The sequence below is a fragment of the Pocillopora verrucosa genome, chromosome 8 (genome assembly GCF_036669915.1).
Source record: "Pocillopora verrucosa isolate sample1 chromosome 8, ASM3666991v2, whole genome shotgun sequence".
NCBI classification, from domain to species: Eukaryota; Metazoa; Cnidaria; class Anthozoa; order Scleractinia; family Pocilloporidae; genus Pocillopora; species Pocillopora verrucosa.
The window spans coordinates 9193863-9211135 of NC_089319.1; the positions used below are offsets into that span (position 1 = coordinate 9193863).

Sequence of the window (17273 nt, forward strand, 5' to 3'; positions counted from 1 at the left end):
GTGATGTATCCTGCGTTGAAAACGGTGTAAATGGTGAGGAACTTAGAGACCCCTGAAACACTTTCATTGTGTCGCAAATTTTAAACTGTCGCTGGCTCTTTCATCCCATGGAATTGAAATTTCAGTTTTCAGCTTCCATTCATCGCTTTCTGGGTCGTAACATTGAACTCTTAACAGTCCCGTCACGCTTGGTCGATAATAGCCCACAACATATACCTCGCCATCTACGGCAATCAAACCTAAAAATGCCTTTAGCTCCACGCTAAAGCTTCTAATAAACTGCCATTCATTTGTTGTTTCATTGTGCACTTCACACAGGAGTTCATCTTGGCCTGGTTTCATTTCATTTTTAGTCCATCCAGCAATATATATTTTTCCGTTCGCCGCTGCTCCCCAAAGCTGTTTCTGTCTCGCCGCCTGAATGTCTGCTGGTTGATCCCATTTTTTTTTGCAAAGATCGTACCTATAAACATCGCGTTGGGGCCCTCCTCCCCATGTTTCTATACCACCAATGAAGTAAACGAAGTTTTCGCTGGGCATAACGCAATAATATCTTCTACAAGCCAGACCCTCAGTGAATAATACATCCTCCCATAAATTGGAATCTACTTTGTACTTTAAGATGACTATGCTACATCTAGCCGGCCAGAGGATGTCGGTGACAGGCGGCCCTTATGACGTAAGAACAAAGCATACATTTCATCATTGTAAACGAAGAGTTTCTTTAAAACTAGGCCGTCATTTAATGGTGGTAAAAACTTCCATCTGCAAGAGTGTGGATTATAACAAGAGATGCGAAGTTTCCGAGAATAACTTGCATTTGATGGTTTTCGCCTTGTACCGTACATTTTATTGCGACAAAAGAAAATACCATCGTCACTTTGCAAATATATTGGCTCTTTTTTATACCAACGGTCCTCGCGTGGAAAATAAAAAAGGTATTTTCCTTCCGTTTTGTAGGCGACAATTGCAGAGGAATCTAGACACTTTCTCGGTTTGCGATCAAGAGTATCAAGTGTCAAACTCATCACTGAGTCGATTAATTCAATAGCTCCTTTCGCAAGTTCCAGACAGTCTTCATCGTTTTTAACCAACTCATTTGTCACGACATCACTACAAAGAAAGTCACGTGATACGTAAACTAATCGAACTCGACGAAATAGCTCGGGAAAATGACTTCTTCGATTGTTTTTGTCGTGATTAATCCAGACTAGAATGATACTGAACACATCTTCCTCGGCGTTAACATGTAGCTCATCGCTTGAAATAAAAATTGCAAGTTCCTCTTTGGACATTTGCAAAACATCTTCACGCTTCGCAGAGAATAATGCTCTGAAATTTGCAAGGATAATTTGATAGGATGGTCTTGCATAAAAGTTCCTCGCAGTGATATTCATCAGCCAAATGGAAAATTGAAATACAATTTGAAATATTCAATTCTTTCAATAAGGTTTGCGTTGCCAGGGTCTTCAGGTTCTGGAGCAACAAGTAATCTGCTATCACAACCACGTCTCTGGCATCATCTTCATCCAGTATCTGTACATTACCGGTGTAAATAAATTCCAATGTGCTTCTCATAAGAGAGTCGGTGAAGATCTCCAAGCGAACTACTCCTTCTTTGCACTCCTTCATGTTGCTGTTCAGCAGCTTTTCAAAGAATGGACTCGCCTCTGAAAGAACTTTTCCATGAGCTTATCTCTGACCACTAAAGTAACATCATAGGGCTGATCGGGTTCTTCTTTCGTGAACCACATTTTACTTGGGATTTCTCGCTGAGATATGCAAGAAGTCGGTGAAATTGATGCCATCTGAAAAGGGAGTTTTCACTTTCCCGACTTAGGGCTGAGAGTCAAAGTCATCTGTAAATTTGCCCACAGATTTCTTCCGCTTTGCCATTTGCATGTGCCAAATTACTATTGGTCTTCACTGCAATAGTCAAGTGGCAGTACGTGGCTATCAAAGCCGACTTGTAGTTCTAATCACGTACGGTTTATGTGCTCTCGGTCGGATGTACGATGCGAGTTAACCCTTTGACCACTAAGAGTGACTAGCATCCAATTTCTCCTTACAATATCAGCCCTGAATCAAACATTAAGATCATGAGAATAAAAGAAATGATCCCCAACTTAAGAGGCTTTTGACTGTAAAACAAATTGCCTTTGTCATCACCTTAGGAAACGTATAGAGAACAGTATGGAGAATATGGATTCTGATGTTAAGGTGTAAAGGATTTACAGTGTATCTGCTTGAGGAATTTTTTGCGCCTTATTTTGGTGAATAGTACCAAATAATAGCTCACTGAGATATTGCGTTGAACTCAAATCCTGCGGAGTCCCTTATTTGCGTCATAAGTGTGCAGTGAAAAGAAATTATTTGCATTGTTTTGGTTTCTTGTTCCGTGAACCTTTGAGCGAGCGAAAAAGACGACAGTCTTAAGGGGGAATGGGGGGAGCTTGGGTTGAAACAGATAGCTTTCTTGTTTGTTTGTTTGTTTTTCTTTTGTTTTGTTTTGTTTTTGCTCTCTTTTTCCCCAAGAACACGCGCGGACACGGAAAGGCGAAAAAGTTGTTAACGTATATCAGGAGGAACTGATCCCAGTAAATACCTGGTCACATACTTAAATTATCCTATACACTTGAAATGAACAGCAGTAGTTGTATTGACCAAGTTCCTTTTTTACTAAGCAACGACCACACAAAAGTAAACAAGAAAAAACCGCAACAGAAAAAAACTCAAAAGGTTGACGCAAACACTCAGTCAGCAGAATCCGCTAACACTGTTTTGTTCTATGCCACGCTGGCCTTAGGCAATGTTTAGTTTCTCACTCACAATTATTTCATATAGAAAAGAAACCGCAATTCCTATCGACTCAGTGCATAGCAGCCCACAGTAATATTCGGTCGACACGAGAGAAGCTCTTCTATCTTTTGCATTCGGCTCTCGATTTGCGAACTTTGTTCCTGTTCTCTTAAAGCTCCTTAATGAATCCCGCGTGGGTTATAGCGTCAATAACCCGGGAGAAAGTGCGTTTTATCATCTTAAATATATAGCAAAGACACTCTTGATTACAACCATCTTTCAACTTTGTCAACACCTCAGAAGGTGCCTGGTTGCGCAAGAGATACTTAAAGCTTATAATGCGCGATAGAAAAAAGTCAGTATTTTAAAGTATTTAACCAGCTTCACCGCAAACTTGCGTTACGTCAGTAAACCTGTATACGCCATAGGTATGAAGTAACTGAGGGTCAGTCGTGCTACAGAACATTTGGATGATGTACTAACATCTCTTATTTTTACTAGGATGTCTCTCTGTTCCATCACCTCAGCTATATGAGGGCTAAATCGGTAATGGTTTGCACTACCATAAGTGGTCTTGATAACTTGGAATTCATCTATACTATGAAGAGTTCTGACCGTGCCTTCTTGTTCAAGCGTCTAGTTCTTCATATAATCCCGCCATTCTGCGGCTTTAAACGCGAAATGGTACACTTCTCCATTTACTCTGTAGGAGGATCCAGCCGCTTGCCGTAACGTGGCAAAGTCAATAGCTTCATCAAGTTCATCTGTGAAGTGAACTCCTTCGCCCAAACGTGCCTCACGGTCATCCAAACTGTATGGGTTTTTACCTTTATTCACGCCTCGGTAAAGTGTTCCATCTTTTGGCTTTGACAAGTGAATAATTTCACACTCCCCTTCGCTAAGTGCGGTCTTCCAAGCATGGATTATTGATGATCCACTGCATCCTAAAGGTCTGCCTGTTACACCCGTGCCGCCACTCGACTCTCCTTCATCTGAAACACCTTCTCTTCTCTCGTCTTCTCCTTCGCTTATCTCTGTAGCTGATAGATACACCCATTCACCGAAATCACTATCTGCTTCGCTTTCAGCACTTTCTGTTTGACCCTCCTCAAATTCTATTCGGAACTCATCTCTATCGGCTCTTGTCACGGATGATGACGCACCCAGAACCTCGCTGTTTTCTCCACATTCGAACTTCGCCAAGTCATGATGGTCATGTGGATGGGTAACTTTGCCTCCTTTAAACAGAGTTCCGACATCATACACTCCTATTCCGTCCATGATGGGGGACATAACACCCTCCACCACGCCCCCGATAATCGTCTGTGGGTCTTTACCCGTGGCAACATTAGTCCAAGCTTTGATTTGTCCGGCTGAAGTATACTTCCCTTCTACAGCCGACTCTACTCCAGTTGTTATGCCATCCATCACAGCTCCCCCTGCGATACCCCCGGCAACCATTCCCACTGGACCGCCGGATACCCCTAGAACGCCCCCTACGACAACCCCGGTTGACCTTGAAGCCTTCTTCATTGCCTCATTCCCACTCTTTTTATCCCCGATGGCATAGTGTATTCCACCTTTGATGTGCCCTATCACAGGCATGCCGTTGGCTACTTCATTGGTGGTGTGAATGACCACTTTGCCAGACTCGACCGCAGCTTCAGCCGTATGCTTTGCTAACTTGACGACCGTCTTATTTAAGGTATCCACCCGTCCAAAAGTGACTCCAGAAGCGGCTGCCACGGCACCTGTTGCTACGGCAGAGCCTACCGTTTCTCCAACGTGACGCACAACCGTCTTAGAGGCGGCATTTCCCGTAAACTTGGCGCATTCGACCGCAGCATTATTCAGAGCATCAACCTGACCAAACGTAACTCCAGCGGCAACTGAAGTGGCACCAGTAGCGATTGCTCCTCCGACTGTACTCACTTCGTTTCCCATCTCTCTTTATATTTAAATCTAAAACCAAGAGAATATAATATAGTTTATATTCTTTTGCTGAGACAAAATCGAAGACAACAAAAAAGCGTGGGAGGAGAGAGTGAGGAAAAGGATGGTGGAGTTACTTCATTCAAGATTAAGAAAACGGGATAAGCTATAGCAATAAATACAGATCAGCCTTAGAGAACTAACATCCTTTATGCTCTCTGTCTACAAGATGGCAATCAAACTCAATTTTGTTTGGTTAATTACCATCAAATGCGAATTTGGGCCGAAACTCCAATTGATTGTTCAACTGTCTGCTCCACTAATGAATCAATTTTTTTCGCCCTTTAAAGTTCGTTTGTTTTTTTCTTTTTCTAGCTCTTAAGTCCAAAAACTGTCGCGTTTGCGTGACTGTTGTCCTAGCGTGACATTGGAGGAAACGGATTCTGTTTTGATTAGATCTAACTTTTTCGGTTTTTTTTGTTTTTCTTTTCTAACCGACAAAATTCAAGGATTTCCTAATTTTTTTTTACAAACATTTATCAAATGTCAACAAAGAACTGATTAGCACACACGAGCACAAGATTTCGATCAATGGAAACACTTTCTTGTGAATGTAATTATCTGTTTGATCGGTCAAACCATTAAAATCCCCCCTCCCCCCACGTCTCTATTTTAAATGGGGACAGAGAGCACTAAATCACTAGCATTGTTGATAATTTGGGGTAATAGCATTTTTAACGTAATGTCTATTCAGAAATTCCGTCAAGTGTCACCGCGGTTTGAGGAATTACCATTAACGGCTGTTTTATCTAACTACTTGAGAACAAAAGTTGCTATTTACAACGAAAAGTTTCTACATATTCTGCCCAACACTTCGGTATGCTCGACTTTCCCTCGATCGTCGCACAAGCACTCTGCTGTCTTTTGAGTGAACTATTCGAGTGTATATGAAATGGCGGAAAACTGAATTTGGACATCATTTCGACTCGTCACCTCTCCGAAATTATCAAAAACAACACGAATCGCTCGCGGATTCCGTTATTCTCTTCTTCATTTGCACCTAAAATTTAATTTAGTTAAAACGGCGATGAAAAATTTTAACATAGGGACATTTGCGTTTACAGATGCGTCGAATTTAATCGACTTAATTTGTGTTTTGAAATAAATTTTCGTCAAGCTAACACTCACCTTTTTTTGTGTATTCCAGCTGCGTCTTCTACCTCAAAAAGAGTCTTCCCACTATGGAAAACAACACTGGAAAGCTATGATACAGAAAGTTGATAGCGTTGAAATCGAGGCCGACGTGATAATGAAATGAGCACTTCTTCCGATATTTACAGGAACCTTCGGGATTTTGCCGATGACATCCACGAGCTTTTGCCCTAAAATTTCATTCTTAACTACTTGATTCTGTCAAAGTATTCTCTTGACTGTCATATCACGGAGAAGTCACAGAGTTTTTCCCAAAACGATTGGCTCAAAGCTCCCGGCTCTGTTTTTTTGATGCAGTATCTCGTAAGACATCTGAACTCCAGGAAACTGGAGACTAGTAAGATATCTCCCATAGTCCGTGACCTTGTATTTTCTTTCGTTTCCTCCAGGAAGATTCCCTTAGATGTTCTTCACTCCAGCAATGTTAACTTATAATTTTCACCTAAATATTTTGAGAAGTAACTGAATAGTGCGATTGAAAGAAAGTATTTTCCTGGAGTATCTCACAAGCCCTAGCCATCTTGAATAAATTTACAACTAATGTTAGATTTGATTGGTCAAACCAATCGAGTCCATGGATCCTATTTCTAAACGACTAATCATAACCTTGATTCTATTTTTCCCATGGTTCTTAGGAGAGTCCAAAGTATGTTTTTTTGGCAATTAGTTCAGAAGAGCATGAGTTGACGACAATCGGGAGGTCCCGAAAAGACCTGTTTGCTTGCACTTTTAGACTTCTTGGTTAGTCACATAGTCGAAGATCAGTAAAGGCGAACATATGCAGTGTAAATTCACGGCTGAGCACTTTGTGTTTTAAGGCCAATTATTCGACTGCGTTGCATTAGTTCCGATAGAAGTCTGTATATTGGTAGGTCGGTGTACGCTGTGTCTATGATGCTAAAGAATGTTCTATCAATGTCGAACATCTGGACGTATCCTGAGTGGTAACAGATACAAAACTTTTCAATTTTGAATTGTCGAGCCAACCTTTGAATCTTTCAATCAAAGCATACACCTCGTCATCGACAGTCACGAAGTTTATAATTCTATTTGGATAAGATCCTTCGTTGAAGCCTTTGATGAGGTGCCATTCATTTGTTTCTTCATCGTAAATTTCACACTGATTCACTTGTGCTCCCCTCTTAACACCGCCAGCGATGATAACTTTCCCGTTTCCTGCGGCACCATTAGCCGCTTTCTTGATATTTGAAGACCTGTTAGTTTTTCTTACTGGTCTGTGTTAAGGTCGTACCTGTCTACATCATTCAGAAACTCGCACTCGCGTCCGTGCCATTCTATTCTGCTTATGAAATAAATGAAATTTTCATGGGCCACAATGGTAAAATGCTGTCTCACATCCAAGTGATTGAAAGATGCGATTTCTTTCCACTTATGTAATTCAGATTTATATCGCATAATGAAGGAAACATGTTTCTCTTCGGTTCCTTCCTTGGCACGTTGTCGGCCGAAGAGACGTTTTTAGTGTCTTCTTCCATTTCGAATCCGCCAACCACGACAGTGATCCCAACCACATCGTTCCAAGAACAAAGCAAACATTTCATCTTTATTGTTGACAAATATCCTCCAAAGACATGTGTTTCCCTCTGAGACTGGTAACAAGGTCCCAGCGTTCGAGTAGGGATCGTAGCATGACATAGGCAGTCTACAGATATCTTGTGGGTATTCAACTGACCCTATTCTTGTGCTGTACAACTTACTATTGTAGGAAAAAATTCGGCTAGCTCTCAACTCTGAAGTCCTCTTGTCACCTAAAGTATACTAGCTATTTTCACGAGGAAAAAATATTTTTGACTGTTGGTGATTAAAACAGGTGTTTCAAAAACCTTTCTAGGCGTGTAATGGAGATTATCCGTGAGATTTTCAAAGTTCTTAGAGTCGAATATGCTGATAGCTTTATAAACGACATCCACATTCATTGACCAGACCTTTGACCTTTGACCGGTTCATTTGTCACGACATCATTGCACAGAAAGTCACGCGATATGTGAAGCAGTCGAACGTGACGAAACAACTCCGCGAAGTAATTCTGTCGCTTTCTTTTTGCGTGATGAATCCAGGCAAGAATGGTGTCAAACACATCTTCCTCGGTGCTCAACATTGAAAGTTCCTTGAACGACATTCTCAAAAAATTCTCACGATTCTGAGTGAATAAGGAGGTGAAATTTGAGAGGGTATAAGTTTTGGTCTTAGAGACAAGTTCCTCGCAGTGATATCCATCGGCAAAACGGAAAATTGAAATAAAATTCGAAATAATACATTTTTTAAATAAAACTTAGGCTGCCAAAATCTTTAACTTCGGTAGAAGCAAATAATCTGCCAGCATAATCAAGTCTCTGGCATCATCTTCATCCAGTATCTGTACATTACCGGTGTATATAAACTCCAATGTGTTTCTCATAAGAGAGTCGGTGAAGATCTCCAAGCGAACTACTCCTTCTTTGGACTCGTTCATGTCGCTGTTCAAAAGCTTTTCAAAGAAAGAACTCGCCTCTGTCAGAAATTTTTTATGAGCTTTGAACTTGCCATCTCTGACTCCCAAAGTAACATCGCACGGCTGATCGAGTCCATCGTTTGAGTGGAACACTTTGCCAGAGATTTCTTGTGTTGGAACAACTTTGTGCGATGTTAGAACAGTATGGGGGATCGATGCCATTTTTTGTTTGGAATTGATGATTAAATTGTTTTTCGTTCTGCGACTCAATGCTGACTCATAATTGCACTTACTTTGAATTTCACCGCCAGTAATATTGCCTCGACTCTTCATCCAATTAGAAACAAATGAATTGGGTCGGACTTATTCTGATAGTAAGAGGGACAGGCGCATTGAACATTTTTACCACCATTGGTCCCCTCCCCTTCCCCGCTTTTTTCTTTCAAACTTCTGAGTGGCCTCTAAATATTTCTAAAGAAAGGTTTTGTAGCCTTCGGGTTTGAATTTTAATTTCGTCTCCATTTTAAAACATGAATTAAATTTTGACCTGCAGCTGAGTTTGCAAGACCGGTAGTTGCTTCTAAACATCACTCAGCTAAATCAACCCTCTTTTTAAACACTGCATTTATGTTCTTCAACGCTTGAAAAAAATAAAACAAGTTGACTTGTGCCACAATACATATTTCCACTCTCAAGATCGAATACTAAATTGGACTTTGTTTTTATTTCCCGGTTGCCTTGTGCTTTGTGATGAATTCTTTCTCGGCCATTTGAAGGATGAAAATTTCTCTGGATCATTTTGATTTCCTCCTCAAAAACAAAAAGTCAAAATGGTCCGAAATAGTGCCAATACACATGCACTTCATGTTAATTGTATTTAGTTTTTTCTTTCGACCACTGCAATACTGTTCACTCCGTTACGGTAGAAATTTTGTTATATTTTCATGTTTCGCTGTCATGACTCAGCAATGAACTTGCCACGAAACAACAAGTCATGGAAATTAAAATTTAACCATCAATCGAGGTTAAGTTGGATCTCAAAATGAGTTCTCAGAAAGTCAATCACGATAAAATCACAGCTTTTTACTGGCCTGGTTGGGGGGGGAGGGAATAAATCACATGGTTTCCATGGGGGAAGGGAGAAGGGGGGGGGAATTAAAAAATTAACTGCAAATGAGAGGGGGGGGGAGAATCATAATAATATTACAGCACCTTAGGGGGGGACTAGGTAAATGTTTTCGTGACACAACTAAAATCCTTCAATCCCACCCTTCTCCCAGACGAGGAATAATAATTATGACCCTCGTGAACATGACGCACATATCATTGAATTGATGTGTGGCAGACAGGCCAATAGTTTAATTTTGACGTCAACTTCTCATTAGCCTGCTCTTTTGACACTGTTTATTATTGATACATAAGCATATCACCATTAAGAGATCTGGTACTTTCTTGTTGACTCAAAAACCAGATCATCCAACTGTGGCAAAGTCAGTGACTTTCATTTTAAGTTGAGTCAATATGGTCAATATGTCTTGAAACCACGCAAGTACCATTGCGACTCTTAAGAAACTATGTAAGTCAAAGACTACGTGAAAATAATCATCTTCGAAGTGGAAAAAGTGCAGATAAACCTCAGTTTATGAAGTAAGCCACAACATAAACTTAGACCAACTTTCTTGAGTTTTTCTCCACAGGATCGTTCGGTAGCTATGCAAAATCAAACCTTATCAAAATTTCCCCTGACAAGGAATGTAACATTTAATTGTCTTTACACAATTGTAATATGGCAATAGCAAATAAACAAAAAAAAGTCTTTTCAAAGATCAGAAAAATAATATTTGCCAATCTATACCGATAATTGATGAAAATTCTAAAGAAGGTAGGGTTTATGTCACACGATTGAGCACTTTCGTTCGTCTCTTCTGTGATGAGTTTGTCTGGTCTGTGATGAATCCTGCGTTAAACACGGTGTAAATTGTGAGGAACTTAGAGACCCCTGAAACACTTTCATTGTGTCGCAAATTTTAAACTGTCGCTGAGCTCTTTCATGCCATGTAATTGAAATTTCAGTTTTCAGCTTCCATTCATCGCTTTCGGGGTCGTAACATTGGACTCTTAACAGTTCCGTCACGCTTGATCGATCATAGCCCACAACATATACCTCGCCATCTACGGCAATCAAACCTAAAAATGCCTCTCGCTCCACGCTAAAGCTTCTAATAAACTGCCATTCATTTGTTGTTTCATTGTACACTTCACACAGGAGTTCATCTTGGCCTGGTTTCATTTCATTTTTAGTCCATCCAGCAATATATATTTTTCCGTTCGCCGCTGCTCCCCAAAGCTGGTTCTGTCTTCCTGCCTGAATGTCTGCTAGTTTATCCCATTTTTTTCTGCAAAGATCGTACCTATAAACATCACGTAAGAGCCTTCTTCCATATGTTTCCGTACCGCCAATGAAGTAAACGAAGTTTTCGCTGGGCACAACGCAATAATGTCTCCTATAAGCCAGACCCTCTGTTAACAATACGTCCTCCCATGAATTGGAATCTACTTTGTACTTTGAGATGATGTTGCCGCTTTCCTTTTCAAAACGACATCTACCAGACCAGACGACGTCGGAGACAGGCCACCACTTATGAAATAAGAACAAAGCATACATTTCATCATTGTAAACGAAGAGTTTTTTCAAAAGTGTGTTGTTATCAAATGATGGTAAAGACTTCCATCTATAAGAGTGTGGATTAAAACATAAGATGCGAAGTCCCCAAAAATAACTTCTATTTGATAGCTCACGCCTTGTACAGTACATTTTATCGCGACAAAAGAAAATACCGTCGTCACTTTGCAAATATATTGGTTCCTTTTTATACCACTTATCCTCGCGTGGAAAATAAAAAAGGAATTTTCCTTCCGTTGTGTAGGCGACAATTGCAGAGTACTCTAAACACTTTCTCGGTTTGCGATCAAGATTATCAAGTTCATCAACACTGTTAGAGTCGATTAATTCAATAGCACCTTTCGCAAGTTCCAGACAGTCTTCATTGTTTTTAACCAACTCATTTGTCACGACATCATTACAGAGAAAGTCACGCGATATGTAAACCAGTCGAACTTGACGAAATAGCTCGGGAAAATGACTTCTTCGATTGTTTTTGTCGTGATTAATCCAGGCTAGAATGATACTTAACACATCTTCCTCGGCGCTAACATGTAGCTCATCGCTTGAAATAAAAATTGCAAGTTCCTCTTTGGACATTTTCAAAACATCTTGACGCTTTGCAGAGAATAATGCACTGAAATTTGCGAGGATAAACATTTTGGTCTTGCGTAAAAGTTCGTCGCAGTGATATTCATCAGCCAAGTGGAAAATTGAAATACAATTTGAAGTGTTCAATTTCTTAATCAAGGTTTGCGTTGCCGGGGTCTTCAGGTTCTGGAGCAACAAGTAATCTGCTATCACAATCAAGTCTCTGGCATCATCTTCATCCAGTATCTGTACATTACCGGTGTAAATAAACTCCAATGTGTTTCTCATAGCAGAGGCGGTGAAGATCTCTAAGCGAACCACTCCTTCTTTAGACTCCTTCATGTCGCTGTTCAGCAGCTTTTCAAAGAAAGGACTCGCCTCTGAGAGGACTTTTCGGTGAGCTTTGAAGTCGCCATCTCTGACGACTAAAGTGACATCATAAGGCTGATCGAGTTCTTCTCTCGTGAACCACGCTTGAATTGGGATTTCTCGATTTGAATTAACTCGCTGAGATATGCAAGCAGTCGGTGAAATCGATGCCATCTTAATTTTCCAATTGAATAGGGAATTTTCACTTTCACGACTCAAGGCTGATGGGCAAGGTCATCTGTGAATTTGCGCACTGATTTCTTCCGCTGTCATTTGCATGTGCCAAATTACCATTGGTCTTCACTGCAATTGTCAAGTGGCAGCACGTGGCTATCAAAGCCGACTTGTAATTCTAATCACGTACGGTTTATGTGCTCTCGGTCGGATGTACGATGCGAGTTAACCCTTTGACCACTAAAGAGTGACTAGCATCTAATTTCTCCTTACAATATCAGCCCTGAATCAAACATTAAGGTCATGAGAATAAAAGAAATGATCCCCAACTTAAGAGGCTTTTGACTGTAAAACAAATTGCCTTTGTCATCACCTTAGGAAACGTATAGAGAACAGTATGGAGAATATGGATGCTGATGTTAAGGTGTAAAGGATTTACAGTGTATCTGCTTGAGGAATTTTTTGCGCCTTATTTTGGTGAATAATACCAAATAATAGCTCACTGAGATATTGCGTTGAACTCAAATCCTGCGGAGTCCCTTATTTGTGTCATAAGTGTGCAGTGAAAAGAAATTATTTGCATTGTTGTGGTTTCTTGTTCCGTGAACCTTTGAGCAAGCGAAAAAGACGACAGTCTTAGGGGGGAAGGGGGGGAGCTTGGGTTAAACAGATGGCTTTCTTGTTTGTTTGTTTTTTTCTTTTGTTTTGTTTTATTTTTGCTCTCTTTTCCCCCAAGAACACGCGCGGACACGGAAAGGCGAAAAAGTTGTAAACGTATATCAGGAGGAACTGATCCCAGTAAATACCTGGTCACATACTTAAATTATCCTATACACTTGAAATGAACAGCAGTAGTTGTATTGACCAAGTTCCTTTTTTACTAAGCAACGACCACACAAAAGTAAACAAGAAAAAACCACAACAGAAAAAAACTCAAAAGGTTGACTCAAACACTCAGTCAGCAAAATCCGCTAACATTGTTTTGTTCTATGCCACGCTGGCCTTAGGCAATGTTTAGTTGCTCACGCCTCACTTAAGTGACAAATTATGAGGAAGGACTCGCTTTAAGCGAAAGCTCCTATTCTACGGGCAGATTGATAAAACTATCCTCAATACTACGCGAAGACTAGTTAGTTAAAAACCTACTGTTCATTGTTCCAGTAAACCCACAGAAAACCTACACGTTTCACAATTATTTCATATAAGCAAGAAACCGTAATTCCTATCGACTCAGTGCATAGCAGCCCACAGTAATCTTCGATCGACACGAGAGAAGCTCTTCTATCATTTGCCTTCGGCTCTTGATTTGTGAACTTTGTTCGTGTTCTCTCAAAGCTCCTCAATGAATCCCGCGTGGATTATAGCGTTGATAACCAGAGAGTTTTATTATCTTAAATGTATAGCAAACGCCCTTTATTACAACCACCACCTCGGAAGATGCCTGGTTGCGCAAAAGATACTTAAAGATTGTAATGCGCGATAGAAAAAAGTAAGTATTTTAGAGTACGCCATGGGTATGAAGTGACTGAGGTTCAGTCATGTTAAAGAACATTTGGATGAGGTACTAACATCTCTTATTTTTACCAGAGTGTCTCTCTGTTCCATCACCTCAGCTATATGAGGGCTAAATCGGTAATGGTTTGCACTACCATAAGTGGTCTTGATAACTTGGAATTCATCTATACTATGAAGAGTTCTGACCGTGCCTTCTTGTTCAAGCGTCCAGTTCTTCATATAATCCCGCCATTCTGCGGCTTTAAACGCGAAATGGTACACTTCTCCATTTACTCTGTAGGAGGATTCAGCCGCTTGCCGTAGCGTGGCAAAGTCAATAGCTTCATCAAGGTCATCTGTGAAGTGAAATCCTTCGCCCAAACGTGCCTCATGGCCATCCGCACTGTATGGGTTTTCACCTTTATTCACGCCTCGGTAAAGCGTTCCATCTTCTAGCTTTGACAAGTGAATAATTTCACCTTCTCCTTCGCTAAGTACGGTTTTCCAAGCATGGATAATTGATGATCCACTGCATCCTAAAGGTCTGCCTGTTACACCCGTGCCGCCACTCGACTCTTCTTCATCTGAAACACCTTCTCTTCTCTCGTCTTCTCCTTCGCTTATCTCTGTAGCTGATACATACACCCATTCACCGAATTCACCATCTGCTTCGCTTTCACCACTGTCTGTTTTGCTTTCCTCGACTTCCCTTTGACTCTCCTCAAATTCTGTTTCCCTTGCCTCCCCTGCTGAATGCTCCATCCTTCTAAGGACTCCACCCTTTTCGTCACTTCCTAGACCTTCTGCTTTCCTTCCCTCGCCAACCAATCGACCCACTCCCTCAGCGTCTTCGCTCGATCTATCTTCTGCCTCCCTTCCATTAGTGTGTGGTTGATCCTCACCTCTATCGGCTCTTGTCACGGCTGATGACGCACCCGAATCCTCGCTATTTTCTCGTTCCGCCTTGGAATGATTTGATACAGGTTTTGACTTTTCGGAATCGGATTCAATTGGAACTTCTACATGTTCGAACTCCGCCAAGTCGTGATGGTCATGTGGATGCGTAACTCTACCTCCTTTAAACAGAGTTCCGACATCATAACCTCCTACTCCGTCCATGATGGGGGACATAACACCCCCCACCACGCCCCCGATAATCGTCTGTGGGTCTTTACCCGTGGCAACATTAGTCCAAGCTTTGATTTGTCCGGCTGGAGTATACTTCCCTTCTATAGCCGACTCTACTCCAGTTGTTATGCCATCCATCACAGCTCCCCCTGCGATACCCCCGGCAACCATTCCCACTGGACCGCCGGATACCCCTAGAACGCCCCCTACGACAACCCCAGTTGACCTTGAAGCCTTCTTCATTGCCTCATTCCCACTCTTTCTGTCCCCGATGGCATAGTGTATTCCACCTTTGATGTGCCCTATCACAGGCATGCCATTGGCTACTTCATTGGTGGTGTGAATGACCACTTTGCCAGACTCGACCGCAGCTTCAGCCGTATGCTTTGCTAACTTGACGACAGTCTTATTCAAGGTATCCACTCGTCCAAAAGTGGCTCCAGAAGCGGCTGCCATGGCACCTGTTGCTACGGCAGAGCCAACTGTTTCTCCAACGTGACGTACAACCGTCTTGGAAGCGGCATTTCCCGTAAACTTGGCGCATTCGACCGCAGCATTATTCAGAGCATCAACCTGACCAAACGTAACTCCAGCGGCAACTGAAGTGGCAGCGGTGGCGATTGCTCCTCCTACTGTACTCACTTCGTTTCCCATCTCTCTTTATATATGAATCTTTATTTTATATCTAAAGACCAACAGAATATAATATAGTTTATATTATATTGCTGTTACAAAATCGAAGACAACGAAAAAGCGTGGGAGGAGAGGGTGAGGTAAGGGACGGTTGAGTTACTTCTTTGAAGATTAAGAAAACGGGATAAGCTATGGCAATAAATACAGATCAGCCTCAGAGAACTAACATCCTTTATGCTCTCTTTCTACAGGATGGCAATCAAACTCAATTTTGTTTGGTTAATTACCATCAAATGCGAATTTGGGCCGAAACTTCAATCGATTGCAATGTTCAACTGTCTGCTCCACTAATGAAAAAATTTCGTTCGCCCTTAAAAGTTTGTTTGTTTTTGCTTTTTCTAGCTCCAAAGTCTAAAAGCTGTTGCGTTTGCGTGACTGTTGTCATAGCGTGATATTGGAGGAAACGGATTCTGTTTGGTTTGGATTTGACTTTTTCGTTTTTTTTTTTTTGTTTTTCTTTTCTAACCAACAAAATTCAAGGATTTCCTATTTTTTTTTTACAAACATTTAACAAATGTCAACAAAGAACTGATTAGCATACACAAGCACAAGATTTCGATCAATGGAGACACTTTCCTGTGAATGTAATTATCTGTAATAGTCGTGTTGTCCTAGCCTTTTTGATCGGTCAAACCATTAAAATCCCCCCCCCCCACGTCTCTATTTTAAATGGGGACAGAGAGCACTAAATCACTAGCATTGTTGATAATTGGGGTAATTTTTAACGTAATGTCTATTCACAAATTCCGTCAAGCGTCACCGCGATTTGACGAATTACCATTAACGACTGTTTTAACTAACTACTTGAGAACAAAAGTTGCTATTTACAACGAAAAGTTTCTACATATTCTACCCAACACTTCGGTATGCTCGACTTTCCCTCGATCGTCGCACAAGCACTCTGCTGTCTTTTGAGTGAACTATTCGGGTGCATATGAAACGGCGGAAAACTGAATTTGGCTGTCATTTCGACTCATTACCTCTCCGAAATCATCACAAACAACACGCATCGATCGCGGATTCCGTTATTCTCTTCTTCATTTGCACCTAAAATTTAATTTAGTTAAAATGGCGATGACAAATTTTAGCATAGGGACATTTGCGTTTACAGAAGCGTTGAATTTAGGCGAGATAATTTGTGTTTTGAAATAAATTTTCGTCAAGCTAACACCCACCTTTTTTGTGTATTCCAGCTGTGTCGTCTGCCTCGAAAAGAATTTTCCCACTATGGAAAACAACACTGGAAAGCTACGATACAGAAAGTCGATAACGTTGAAACCGAGGCCGACTTGGTAATGAAATGCGCACTTCTTCCGATATTTACAGGAACCTTCGGGATTTTGCCGATGACATCCACGAGCTTTTGCCCTAAAATTTCATTTTTAACTATTTGATTCTGTCAAAGTATTCTATTGATTGTCATATCACGGAGAAGTCACAAAGTTTTTCCCAAAATGAATGGCTCAAAGCTCCCGGCTCTGTTTGTTTTGATGCGGTATCACGTAAGACATCTGAACGTGAGGAAACTGGAGACTAGTAAGATATCTCCCATAGTCCGTGATCTTGTGTTTTCTTTCGTTTCCCCCAAGAAGATTCCCTTAGATATTCTTACCTCCAGCAATGTTCAATTATAATTTTCACCTAAATACATAGAGAAGTAGCTTAATGGTGCGATTGAAAGAAAGTATTTTCCTAAAGTATTTCACAAACCCTAGCCACCTTGAATAAATTTACAACTAACGCAAGATTTGATTGGTCAAACCAATC

General features: G+C 41.0%; 3 protein-coding genes and 2 pseudogenes across 3 annotated transcripts; all 5 read right to left on the minus strand.

The window, feature by feature from the left end:
- Window positions 1-626: 626 nt before the first annotated feature.
- On the minus strand, window positions 627-3318 carry LOC136282968 (kelch-like protein 17; annotated as a pseudogene).
- LOC131779022 (uncharacterized) lies at window positions 2700-6214 on the minus strand. The gene is made up of 2 exons (XM_066171304.1): window positions 5920-6214; window positions 2700-4761 (listed from the first exon to the last, which is right to left on the minus strand). The coding sequence occupies exon 2, from the start codon at window positions 4741-4743 to the stop codon at window positions 3436-3438; it is 1308 nt and encodes a 435-aa protein (XP_066027401.1). The 5' UTR covers window positions 4744-4761; window positions 5920-6214; the 3' UTR covers window positions 2700-3435.
- A 618-nt stretch (window positions 6215-6832) lies between these two features.
- LOC136282969 (kelch-like protein 2) lies at window positions 6833-8617 on the minus strand (annotated as a pseudogene).
- Window positions 8618-9733: 1116 nt separating this feature from the next.
- Window positions 9734-12310, minus strand: LOC131778957 (kelch-like protein 3). Its single transcript, XM_059095450.2, has one exon. It carries the CDS (start codon window positions 12189-12191, stop codon window positions 10290-10292), a length of 1902 nt encoding a protein of 633 aa, XP_058951433.2. The 5' UTR covers window positions 12192-12310; the 3' UTR covers window positions 9734-10289.
- A 620-nt stretch (window positions 12311-12930) lies between these two features.
- On the minus strand, window positions 12931-17185 carry LOC131778947 (uncharacterized). The gene is made up of 2 exons (XM_059095432.2): window positions 16682-17185; window positions 12931-15498 (listed from the first exon to the last, which is right to left on the minus strand). Exon 2 carries the CDS (start codon window positions 15465-15467, stop codon window positions 13728-13730), a length of 1740 nt encoding a protein of 579 aa, XP_058951415.2. The 5' UTR covers window positions 15468-15498; window positions 16682-17185; the 3' UTR covers window positions 12931-13727.
- Between the last annotated feature and the right edge of the window lie 88 nt (window positions 17186-17273).